This window comes from Corvus moneduloides, chromosome 2, assembly GCF_009650955.1.
Source record: "Corvus moneduloides isolate bCorMon1 chromosome 2, bCorMon1.pri, whole genome shotgun sequence".
Lineage (NCBI taxonomy): Eukaryota > Metazoa > Chordata > Aves > Passeriformes > Corvidae > Corvus > Corvus moneduloides.
Window position 1 is genome coordinate 27,675,160 of NC_045477.1, and position 13,721 is coordinate 27,688,880.

Here is a 13,721-nt window from a genome sequence, read left to right on the forward strand (position 1 = left end):
ATAGGAAAATGGAATAATTTTTAAAAATGGGAAAAAAAAAGATGCACAAGTAAATAAAAACGTATCTTTAAAAATAGTAAAAGCGTAACAGTACAATAAAGCAAACCTTAAATATTTTTAGAAATAAAATAGAAAGTCTGTTTAGGTTAGAAGAAATTTACCTGACTATGAATATTGCTTGATTCTCATAACTGGGGACCAAATACACTAAACAATATATCAACAGATGTAAAGACTAGCTCTCTGCTTCTTGCTGTTGAAGGCTTTGCTCCAGCAATTTGTTTGTTTTTTAATTGAGCCAGAACAAGCTCAATACCAGAGTCATAGATATTGTAACCTTTAGGATAAAAAAAACCCAAATAAATGCTATCTGAACCTTCAAACTTTCACTAAAGAAACACTCACCATATCACTTGTTTACTATTATGGCTTTATAGCATTTATGACTTTTGAAAAGAGTATCTTCTATGAGTGTAATTTTATACTATGCTTGGATACCCCATATTTACCCTAGAAAAGATAATTTAAAGTACACGATCAGAAACTTCTAGTTAAATTACTTTGTATGTAGAAATTGCAGTGTCAGTGAAATTGAAAACACCTAAGGACACTGTTGCCCATCTGCATGTGCCAGCTAGAGGTGATTATGTCCTTTCAGCAAGTGAACTACTCTATGACTCATATCTGTCATGAAGCACCACATGGGCAAGATTCAATCTAGCTCCTGTGACAGCTAGATATGTACAAATTATGATTTAGTAGTCATAACAGTACTTTTAGTTTCCAAACTATAATCAGAGGTGTTAACTGGGCTGAGGAGGAGCGTTTCTATTTTTGTAAATGCTAACTGCTAGTCCTGGGAGGTTTCAAAGTGCATTCTCAAAAAGGTGAAAAAGCAAAGGTTAAACATAAGCAAATCATTGTTAATACCATTGAAATACAAAAGTAGACAATTTTGACAAAAGTTATTTTTTGTCAGTGGGGGTTTTCAGATTCTGCTGCCTGCTGAACACTTGCTGTATGAACTGCTTACAATTTTCACTACCCAAAATGTTGCTTGTAATTCAAGTTTGCTCAGCAGTCTTGTCGATTCAAGTTTCCAGTTTTAGCCTCTAGCCCACAGCTTCTAACATCCAGCTTGTATCCTGCCCTTTAAAAAGGAATTTTCCTGAACCATGATGCCAACTTTAACTACTGCTCACCTCCTTCATATGTTCAGTCATCTGAACAGATTCATATTTATACATAATCCTTAATCTCATTAGTTAAACACAGCTACTGAAAATGTAAATTGATACTAAAGGTCTCAGTTTCCAGAACAGAGAAAGATGCAGAATATATAAATATATACATTTAATTAATTCCAAAACACATTTATGCCTAGGTAGATGACAAAACAAGGTCATCCTATGAAAAAACACATGCAATTCTGCTCTGAACAAATTTGTGTTTCAGCACTTAGAGTGAAAAACTAAGAGCGAAAAACTAATTTCCTAGAATACAATAAAAAGATACCCACTTTTGGCTTTCTTACTAAAGTCAGTTTTTTTGACAGCACAGGCAGACAGTCCAAGAGGGCCCTCTGTCATGGCTTTTTCCAATTTAAAAGACTATTTCCTTACCCATCTTCTCTTTTTGGTATTTTGCTTCTTCCTCTTTCACCCAGTCTTTAATTGAGTTGGCCACCACCTCAAGATAGCTCCTGAAAAGCAGAATATGCCTCTATTTAACATAACACAGATTTCACTAATATGATTTCAGGTCAAACAAGATCACTTGGCTTCTCTTCTGTTTCTTATACAAGTATTTTTCTACAATCTTTGACACAAGGCTTGTATTTGACACGGTTTCTCTCAGTTTTTACAGGAACTGGTACGTTTGCCCAGCTGGTATTTGCTTAGCACATGTTATACTTGGAATTTTGGTTATCCTTTCTGCAAAGAGACATAAGAAACTTGTATGCCAAAGAACACCTGCTCCTAAAGAAAAATCCAGGAAATCAGAAAACTTCAAGACATTCAGTTTCAAAAAGGTTCATCCTCACTGTTTTACCACTGAATAACTTATTTTATTAGTTGCTCTTGATTGATGTTAATTTTTAGAATATGCTTCATTTGTTTGTTCAGAAACTGAAGTGTTATTGTATGTAATGTCAAGCTCTTTATCAGTGTGGCAAGAAAGGTGTTTGGAAATTGTCATCCCAATCTAGATTCGAGAATCAGCGTACCATAACCTGTCATAAATTAAGAATACTCACAGTTAACAATTAAACTGAAGTGAGAACTGAATGAAGAACTATCCAGAGTTTGCAGCTGGCATCTGCAGTTGCATTGTCTCCTTTTCCTAAGGTGTCTGAAATGACTGCTAAAGTAGCTCACTCTAAACAACTGCTTTCAAGAAAGAAGGAAGCCTGGGAATCTTATATGCAGTTGCCACTCAATCCCTCATTCAGACTGTTATCACAATTCTTTAAAGTAAACTTCTTCCTATGTGCAAAGTTCAGAGGAGCTTTTGAAGAATGCATCAGATTCAGTTGCTGTGTCTTCATGATATTTTGTATTTACAAGTTCAAGATGATTCAATTGTATTCAAAAACTCTATATGGAGTAGAGGCTTTTGGGTATGAACATGTAGAAAATACAATCAATTCTTGACCTCATGACAGTTTTAAAGTTCTTACTGCAGCAGTATGTCCAAGATATTTAATATGTAGGCCATGTACACAGGCTGGATTATACAGTTCATGTACAGCTTCAGGAAACACAAGTCTCTCCCACTTGTGCAACTTTGGGAGTTGCTTTGGGAAACTTGCATGTTGATCATGTATACACACAGTAGGGAGAAGGTTATTCTGCTTGTATCTGAAGAAAAGTGTACAAGCTATAAAAACCCATGGTGTTGAAAACAAAAGGCAAAACTAGTCTGGAACATAGAGTTGCCAGTACTGGAATAACTTGAAGATGAATATATGTTATAAATAAAAAAGAGATTATTCGTGTGGAAAATATTTTAGGCCAATGAAATAGTCATTCAAAGTCTAAAATACACATTCTATTAATACGTATTCTGATGTCACTACTGCCAGTGTCTGACTCAGAAGCATTTCTCAGAAGGATTACTCTTTTCCAGTAACTTGTGTAATGTGTTTACTATGAAACTGTAAACAAATGTTATTAAGATTAACTTTGAGCAAAAGAATAGTTTTGATAATGCCTGAATTGATTTGGCTTCCTAATAGAGTGGCCACTTATCCTTATTTTAACCAGAGTTAAAATGTTTTATATACACAGTTATCACTGCCGGTACATGTGTGCATGCCTTTGGACTCCTTACTCTGTAGCATCATTAGATTTCACACACAGTCTCCTGCTGCCTACCCTTTAAACAGCATAATTTCTGAATTTTTGGATGTTCTACATGAACTACAGGACATGATATCCACAAAGAAGAAGGAAGGTAACTGGGATGTCCAGGAGCAAAAGCTGCTGCAATGTCAGAAATTTAATTTTCTCTTTGCATGAGAACTTGCTGTAACAAGACTCACTGTAAACAAAATGCAATTATTCTGTGATTCTGTGATTATCAGATAACAGAATTATATTCCAGACAGCAACTATGAAACTGATGCCATGAAGATTTTTGCCTTTTCTTTTATACCCCTGTTATACCTTTTTACAGCTTCTGTATTCTTAGTGCTTTTTGCCTACATTCTTGGACTTTTTTGTTAAGCTAAGAGACTAAACATTTTAGAAGCTTCGTAGCTAGAGATCAGTGTGCCCCAAACCCCAAGGTCCTCTCCAGAACATATTCTGTAAACCAAGATAGAACCATCCAGGGGAAGGTTCCTTGGGGAGGGGGGGCTCACTTGAGCCTCTCATTGGGGAATCTTTGATAGATATGCTAATTAGTAATGCCTATAATGTTATACCCAATGTTGGGGGGGACGGAGAGGAGGAGAGACACAGAGACACAGGGAAAGACTCGGTGGGGTACATCTCGATGCATATGACCTGGACGTGTACACCTAAGGATCCTTAAGAATAAATACCAAGGTAAAATCCCTTTTCCCCTTCTAACCGTGTATGCCTCTTGATTTTAAGACCAGAAAAAGGCATCAAAACAACACTACAAAGATGGTTTGTGGTCTGTAAGATGTCACAATAAAGAAGTAACAAGTAAACACAGACAGAGAACTGCTATCAGAGAGATGGTCAAGCACCACATCTGTTGTGCATTTGCAATTCTTCTGTGATGAAAGTGTGATTCTTAAAGATAAAGATACCAAAAATTAGAATGATAGTAATTTAAATAAAATATTAATCAATAAATTGTTACTAAACTCATCAGGAGTCAGTTATTTCATACAAAGGTAAAACCAAGTAATACTACCTCTTAATAAGTAGAGCTTGTGCCCGTTTCTAGCAAGTCAGCAGGATCTGGAAGCTAATTGCAGGCAACAGCTTGAAGCACTCCAGGTATTTAATGAGTGTCTTCCACAGAAGCGTTATGTTGCTTGGAAACATACACTAGCAAATCTTTATGATACTTTGTCTGGAAATCTGAAATGATCTTTAGCAATAAGGCTGAATAAGGTCTGAAATGTGCTGATTATTTTGCAGAGTATAGGCAGGTACCAATGCCACATAACAGAACCAAAAGAGGACCTGTAGCTCTTTGAAAATTCTAAGTAGCATATATAGCAGTGATGTTGAATATGTCTAGGAAACAAGAGCAAAGCCAAAGTGTCTTGTTAGCATTCATGGCATTTTCTTTAGGAGCTCCTTGCTGCTCTTTCACCAGAACCTGGTGAAATGTCACTGGATAAAGAAGGCGTGCCCCAAGCAGAAGTTATCTTTAATGTCTAAACCTTGTTTCCAGTGGATGTGGAAGAGTAAGAAGGAGAAAGCACACAGCTGTTTAATCCTCAACTAAATTATAACGCATCTATCAGATAAAATGCATAATTTTTCCTTTGGATGCAAAATTAGCAACTTTTCTTTTGCAGGTATCAAGAGCCTTTCCCATTTCTCAGTTGGTCTTGAACTATTTCAGTGAATGCCCTTTCAAGGAGACCAGCCAATCTGTAGTTCTACAACCCCACAGATGAACAGTTGTTGTTTCAGGGAGAAATGCTTCCTGAGGAAGTCTGCTACCTCCCTCTGCTTCTACAGCATCAATATGCTGTTGGGACAAGGCGTTAGTCAGTGTATGCAAACACCAGGTGGCATGTTAGATGCACTGGGATGTGTGACCTGCTCTCTGGTATTTGTTTCAAAAGTGTCTCCCATGGGTCTCATGTCATATGTGTCAACCCTGCCCAGACAACTCAAATACACCAGGCAGCTAAACTGGCATCAACTGTTTACGGTTAAGAAGCTTGAATTAGGCTTTTAAAGTGCAGTGTCAAAAAAAGAGTGTAAGAATGGCTGGCAGAGTGAGGAGATCTGGGTACCAACAGACTTCTGTGTAACAGGCCTTGAGACCACTGACTCTCTGCTTGGGTCTATCTGAATGCAAGACCCAGCTTTACTTGAACATACCATCTTTCACTTATCTTTTGGGGAAGATTTTAGTTGCTATATAAATGCAAAACCACTGACCAGACATTTAATGGATCTGCCCAACAAAACACAAACCAGCCAGCATTTTCTCCAAGGAACTTTGAATTTCTGCTGGTAAATCTCTTGTGACTCTGGTCCTAGTCACTGCTAATCACAATAGCCTCTTTTCATGGCAAATAATTTAATTCCAAGTGCCTGAAAAGCTGAGCTGTACCTACACAGAGTTCCTTGACTGAGAGCAAATATACAAAATACAATACAAAATACAGGTTCAGGTAGGCACATTTTGCCTATTTAGTATTCAAATCTGTTCAAATCTATAGGTGCCAACAAAAGTCTACTATAAAAAATTTCCACAATCTGATAAATGAGGCACTACACTTAGAAAGGGATACAGACAAATGGTGGGGGAGAAGGTGTTTTTATACTGGATATTTTGCTTGAAATTCTATTTGATAAATCTAATTAATCCATAGAGCACCAGAGCGACATTTCCCACTGAATCACTACACCTGTGTATATATAGTTGAAAAACTTGGTTAGGTATATACTTAGATTTTTTTTAACACCCTTCACCTAAAATGTCCCCAGTACAATTTTCTTCATGTGGCATTCCTAATATGATTTTGTATGTTTGTGTGCATTATTTACATTTTTATATTTGGTGATAAAGAGCTACACATTGCATTGCTCTCACTCAGGAAAGTTCAGCAGAATTCTTTTCATATAGCACTGTTTTTGACCTTGCTTTATGAGAAAGCATAACTTGCTTTCTCATAAATGTGTCACACAGCCATGTCTTAATTTCAAAGTTTTGCCCTAAGCACACCCATGCAGTCTTTAATGGAAAATGACTGTGAATGAAACAGGGAAGATAAAATCAATTACCTGAATCCAACATTAGAGTGCAGGGCAATATCCCAAGTATCTTGGCACCGACGATATTGATTCATAGGATTGTGAAAAATCATTAGTAAAGAGTTATCTTGGGTATGATAAAAGGAATCAATGCATCTATGTTCTTGGGATGCTGCATGAAGAACCTGAAAAGGAAAGAAATAGAAATACATCCTCCCTGCAGACAGTAGCATGTGTGCAGAGGCTACACAGCACAGCTTTGAGCAACAGGTGCTCAAGAATTCCATTCTCCCACAAGATGTACTCAAAGCATTTGGATTCCAGCAACCTGAATTGTTCACGTGGGTGGAAATTGAAACTGCACTGCTATTCATGTTGAGAAGAGGTACCAACTATGCTGCACCTTTTGACTGACCATGAATAAAAAAGTTCAGCTACATAAAAACTAAATAAATTAAAATATTAAACAAATACTTAGACAAGGTTAAAAACTAAAATACATAAATAAATAGTAAATAAACCCAGAATTATCATATACCAGATAAAAAGAAAACTAATTTACTTTTTTTTAATCTCAGTTGAGTTTACTTGGTATTCAACTTGCTATACTATGACCTGCACATCTCTGAGATTTACTGTGATCTATATTATTCCGCTCTGCTTTGCACTGCCCCATCATTTTCAGTATTTACATTACCTGCAGGTTGAAACCGATTTTATAGCAACAGGTGGAAGAAAGTCTTCTTTTAAACTATTATTTTTCAGAACAATGCAACTGAAGCTTCTAGAAGAATCTGTTCCATGATCTTCCCAAGAACAGAGGTGAGGCTGATTATGCTCGTAGATCCTAGGGTCCTCCTTTCTACCCTTTTTAAAGATGTGTACAATGTTTCCCTTTATCCAGTCATCTGGGACCTCACCTAACTGCCAAGACTTTTTGTACAAAAGGTTATTTCCTGTTGCAATAAAATGCTATTTTCTACTACTTCTATTTTCCATCAGTATCTTTTTGCTAGACTCAGTAATTATTGACAGTTGAAGTAGTATTAGCTATTTATGTTGCATACAAAGGGATTCCCCATGTAGCGAAATCCATGACCAGACTTTAAAATTGTCACACTAATGTGGTGCTGCAAACATCCAAGCAGCACTTCCTTCACCCATGTATAGCGCGTGTCAGGATCAAATAAGAATTACAGCCTATGAAGCTCAAGGCAGCACAGGAACTAACAATCCCAAGAGGACACCTCCCAACTCAAGACAACTACACTTGAACTTATCTTTCACATTTTGGTCTTTCTGCAAGGTAAGTTTTAGTTTTTAGCCTGCAAGATTTCTACAAATGATGCTTTTAGCCCTTAAAGGGTGAAGTACTGTGACAACCAAATTTTCTGTTTGCCCATAAAACATACACTGCATAGGCATTTGCAAAGTATGTTTTCACATATGCTGCACTGAGTTCCAAAACTGCCACAGAGGATCACCCCTAAGGGCAAGGTGGATTTGTCTCCACCACACTTTTAGCTAAGAGACTTGCTGCCAAATAGGACAGCTCCAGTTTGGCCAAACGAGGAAACAAAAACCCATTACAAACTGAATTTAACATAAAGAACTGAAAAGTAGCTAAAGCACAATGAATTTTGGTAAATATGAAAGAGATAAAACTGAATCAACTATCTAGCAGAAAAATATCCTGAACTCCACTACTAATTCTTTATATAGCCTTCTGAGGGGTGACTGTAGGTATGAGGTTGTCAGTTCACAGATACCTGACGAAGAACATGTGGTTGAAAATGCTCTTCCAGACTCCAGTCTGTCAAGCAACGCCTCTGTGTCTTTTTTATTGCTTCTAAACTTTGTTCTAGGCCATAGGTTTCCGGACTCACCTCAAAATACAACAAACCAAAATAATGAATATGAACATTTCAGCATCAGTTGTATTAAATTGACTGTAATCTTGTTGGATTAATAGAGAGCACCCCATGTTGCATCACAGTTAACTGCATAATGATGCATATGTGCAGACCCATATGGCACTGTTTAATAAGAAATACAATTACCCCCAAGGGGTTTTGGGTTAGGACTTTTTATGACAAAATAATCTAAACACTTTCATTATTACCTTATATGATTTTGAGTTCTGTAAGCAATTATTAGTATTCAAACATGTCCTATGATGTAATTTTAAAATTGCTGTGTTTATTATGGGATGTGTGGCAGACAGGTGATTCTGAAGATGCCAAACTACACAGTTTACTAGTGTGACACAATTTGACAATTTCCTTTAAACTTTCTTGCTTGTATTTGACCCCTGGTATTCAGCAAAACCAGCACAGAATTATAATTAGCAGCTTCATTGAAACCCTTCACCTTGGAATTCAAAGAAAGTGATTTCACAGTGCTTAAATGTTATGTCAGTATTTGCCAAACATCACAAAATTAATATTTGCATGCAGAATTGCAAAGGAATCCCCAGTAACATGTCCTGGCAGTATCTTCTGTTGTCTCATGTAAAGCCTAGTTGACTCCATTTCTCACACTTGCCATATCAGAAGCAAGAAGATCCAATTCTTCATTCAAAAGAGGATCAACCACAACATCTTCCTCATCTTCTTCATCTTCGTCACTTATTTCTGAATACTCTGGAAATCGAAAGCAGAATTTAAAGAATTGTTCCAGAAATTTCAGCCCTACTAAGGTTGGACTAATGCAATTTCCTTAGTCTCCCTGATGAGATCAACATCAATTTGAAGCATCCTTTCATCACACTTGTCCTATAAATACATGATCAGATCTGCTATGCTTCTATACTAAAAGAGCACATCAAAACCCAGTGAGAGCAAGTGCCAGATCATTAAATAAAATTTTAAAAAAAAGGGAAGAAGAACACTTCATAAAAACCCACTCAAATCATCCTTTCTATCTGACCCATGCTGGCCCACTAAAAATAGTCTCAGAAATATCCTTTGGACTCATAAACAAAGAACCCTTTTTCTTCATACTTTAACAAGCAGTCCTTTGCACAGATGACATTAACATAAGAGGCAAAATCAATTGTTTTGATATTTTCACACATTTTTGACAAACACAAATTTTATAGTTTAAATTAACTTGGTTGATAGAGATCCATAAGCTACTGACAGAATATTGCTTCTCCTGAGGTTCTGACCAGTCATTCCATTGTTACAATGAGCACCTGATATGAGCAGCATCACATGAGGACTCTAACTTCTATATTCTCTTAATTTTTAAAAAATAATTTCCTTTTAATAGAATTATTTATTCCCTAAGTTAGAGCAGAGGTCACTAGTATTTGATCAAAATTCACATGTACAAGAAAATTACTCTTTCAGGCGGAAAAGACAGCGCAAAGTATTTGCTTGTAAGTGTCTTATAATGAGCTCAGCTTCCAGACATACATCTTTAGGCTCTGCTTCTCTTGGAAATTACCCCTGTTTACTGACTGCCTTTAGAAGATTGAAGAAACCTGAAAGAAATGTTTTATCTTCCTGGCATTTCATTTTGTGCTGCAGAAGTGCTGAAATGTTGTTATGCCTGTAACTGCAATATTTAATATCATGACTAGTATAAAAGCAAAATAAACTAACATCCAAAAATGTTCCCAAGATTCAGAAGAAAAGCAGATAAGCAGGACTCATTTTTGTCTGCTCCAGCCTTCTAAGGAAAGGATCCCATCTAATCTGCTCGCTTAGACATCTCTATTAGGAAAGCATGGACAACATCACAAAGTACTGCATCCAGCTCTGGGGTCCTCTGCATGGGGAACACATGGATCTGTTGAAGTGGGTCCAGAGTAGGGCCAATGAAGGTAATTAGAGGGATGGAGAACCTCTCTTGTGAAGACAGGCTCAGAGAGTTCAGTCTGCAGAAGAGAAGGCTCTGGGAAGCTCTTCTTATTGTGGCCTTGGGAGAGACTTTCTAGTAGGACTTGTAGTCATAGGAAAAGGAGTAGCGGTTTTAAAGGAAAGAAGAATAGATTCAGACTAGATATAAGGAAGAATTTTTCATAATGAGGGTGGTGAAACACTGGAACAGGTTTCCCAGAAAGGTGGTGGATGCTCCACCCCTGGAAGCACTGGAGGTCAGATTGGACTCTGAGAAACCTGATCTGGCTGAAAATGTCCCTGCTTATTGCAGGGATGACAGGATAGATGACCTTTAGATGTCCCTGCCAACCTAAACAATGATTGTATGATCATGAACCTAAAGGTATAGTTGCTTAAACTGACCTAATTTCTACTTTTCTTGCCTCCTGAAGAAATAATCACTTGTTTATAATGTTGCTTTTTGGCCAACACATCTCCTTTAACCAGGCTAACAACTTTTCGTTGTTAGAATCTGCAGGAGAAAATGTAGAACTTCAGAACATTCACTCTCCATCATCTACAATTGTTAATGCTGCAGAACAAGACAGCTTTTGTCTTTATTCTAGTATTCCTACAGAGTTACTCAGTGTACAGGCTAGACAATACTTTCAAATGATATAGTAAGACAAACAGTGGATTCAAATTCTTCAGGAGTAATGTAAACAGAAAGCTTTTTACCAGAGCCTCTTGGAGATTTCTCATTAAGCTTCCTTTCCATAAGGAAGAGTTGTCTCAGCTGTCTTGCAAACATGGCTGGATTATCCCAAGGGATATAAGACACTTCAGAATCACCTCCAACTCTAGATCCAGAGCTCTCCAGGAAACCAGAGTCACTCAGCTCAGTCAGCTTCAGGCTTTCAAAAGTAAACACTCTGAAGGCTCTTTCTACTTCAGCCCAACTCAGAAGTTCTAAAAAAGAATTACAATCATTAACTGAAAATGTCCTTACAGCTCAGCAGAAAATAAATACAAGACTATTTAAGTGTATTGTTCTTGGCAACTCTGCAAAAGCCAGCAGCAATTTCCTTAATGGTACTGGATCAACTTATGTGGGCTACATTTTACACTGCATTCAAAGTTGAATGCTTCCAAATTGCAAAATGATATGCCTAAGTATTAATCCATCTTAAATGAAGTGGTTCCTACATCTGAATACCTTCTGGCTCATTAACTTTATAGAAATGATGTTGATTTTAAAATACTGGGTAGACTTTATCGGACCAGTTAGCAACTAGTTATTTTCAGTTCATGAAATGTTTCCATTATCTGTAACTTCTCAAACAAGTATCAATTTTTTTTCCTCTGCAGACAGAATTTTACACATAATTTAAACAGAAGCGAGGTGCAAAGACAATAATAAATCCTATTTATGCTTGTATGCATTGGTGTCCATATAACAGTGATAATCATGCCAAGCACTGAAGTTTAAGACAGGTAATACAATTCTCAAATCACATAGAAAATATCTTCAGTTTGAAATGTTTTCTCCTTAGGGTGGTTAAGCACCTAAACACGTATATCTTGAGACTGTTCAATCTCTCATCTTCTGTTCAAATTAATCATCTTTTTTGATAAAAGCAAAGGCTTTACTAGCTAAGTTACCAGCTGGGAGAGTCTGGCAGTATGGTATGGTCCAGTGAAGACCATCAAATTCAATACCCACCAGGTGGAAGACTATAGCAATACTGAATACTTTAATGGCTTACTGTCCAAAATGAACATACCAACAACTAGAAACAACACAGCAAAGTGTAAATTAATCCAACACAAGGGACTTCAGGATGAAAGAGCTGGGAAAGTACCTTCAAATCCAGTGCCTTATATGATGACATAAATGTAACCAAAGGGATTTGGATGTTTATATTTCTTAATAACCTAGAGCAGACTTTTGATACTACCTAAGGGCATTTACGTAGTCTTTGGGATTGTTTCCCAGTGTATGCCATGGTGACAAGCACACTCCAAGAAAAGGTAACTGCAGAAGTGATTATGGTTGGAGAAGTGAATGTATTCTTGATTTGATAAAGGGGCTGTTATAAAGTAGTTTCATTATTAACACCAACAGCTTACATAGAATACATTCTGAAAGCCATGTATTGTTCTACAAAAATTGTCTACCTAAGATACGTGTGCTTTACCTCCAAAAGGGTGTTGATAAATAAACACAGTTTACATCATTGCCTCTCAAAATGCATTCTACACTCTAGGAGCAAAATTGCAATTTTTACAGCTATTTTTTTCCTCAGAATTAGTAAGTGTTTGTATGTTTGCAAATATAAATAAATAAAGTAGTTCTAAGATAATTCCAGCTCTTAGTTATGCAATATTTAACACTCATACAGTTGTTTCCATTAACCATGAAACTGAGGTCTGAAGTCAGGGTTAAATTGTATAGTAGGCTATAATTATATATAAGCAAGAATGTGAAAATGGGAAATTCTGCAAAGGTTTTTTTGGCAGCTTAAAAATCTTGTCCCAAAATCCCTCCTATTTAATAGGCTCATCAACCAGAAATAGAAAGAATGGAAATTATATCAATGAAAATCCTTTTACCACTAGTACAATAATGCATGAGCTCGTGAAGTCTGGCCAAGCGTTTAGTGTTGTTTTCAGTTGAAGGAGGGGCGAAATGGATAAGTTCTGTAAGAGGCAGTTTATCCATCATTTCATGCTCAATCTTTTCTGGATTTAAGTTCTTCTGGACCTGGAACAAAAATCAAAGTACCAGAGTTAAAGTAAACTTTCACACTACTTTCCAAAAATTATATTTGAATAAAGAAGTCTTTCTACAGCAGAAGACATTAGCATGTGCTTAAGTCAGTTGGACTTAAACTTAAATTTGAACATGTGCTCACAGTGTGGTTTTGAATCATGGCATCAGATATTGTAGGCAGAAAAACATTAGACACATGAGAGAATGACTGACAGCATAATAACAGACATTTGTTAGAAGTTATTTGCCTGTGCTAGCTAGACTTAAAAACACAGAAATATGTACAGGTTAATTCAGACTGGCAGGAGGTACCTTCCACATATCTTTCAGATGGTCTGTGCTACTTCTCACAGTAATGAAATCCATAAACTTATTGATCAGTCTACGATGAGAGACATCCCTATATATTCAAGGATTTATTTTTTCAGACTTAGTGGTATCTTTCAGCTTCACTCTTTTTAGTATTACACGCTTATGGTACCTTTTTCTTCAACTGCATATTCCAAATATTTTTCCACTACTCTTTCCTCAAACATTGTGCTGTATCCTGAATTTCCTCTTCAGCAAGTATATAAAACACATCAAGCATATGTCTGCTAAGAGCATCTCTCATGTTGATTAATCAGTCCTTCCTTCTGCTTGAATACATCCAATGTATCAAACTTGAGTTGTTTCTGAATAGTTTTAATCAATGGTTATCAA

At 36.6% G+C, this 13,721-nt stretch overlaps 1 protein-coding gene across 9 annotated transcripts in view; it reads right to left on the minus strand.

Annotated features, from left to right (window-relative positions):
- Nucleotides 1-13,721, minus strand: part of SPAG17 (sperm associated antigen 17) — an 89,733-nt gene that overhangs the window by 37,010 nt on the left and 39,002 nt on the right. For all 9 annotated transcript variants that reach the window (XM_032098664.1, XM_032098661.1, XM_032098662.1 and 6 more), the window contains exons 13-18: nt 12,860-13,010; nt 10,985-11,215; nt 8,964-9,061; nt 8,189-8,305; nt 6,450-6,604; nt 1,623-1,702 (exon numbers count right to left, since the gene is read on the minus strand). In XM_032098664.1, coding sequence (XP_031954555.1) covers nt 1,623-1,702; nt 6,450-6,604; nt 8,189-8,305; nt 8,964-9,061; nt 10,985-11,215; nt 12,860-13,010 — 832 coding nt within the window. The remainder of the gene's footprint in view (nt 1-1,622; nt 1,703-6,449; nt 6,605-8,188; nt 8,306-8,963; nt 9,062-10,984; nt 11,216-12,859; nt 13,011-13,721) is intronic.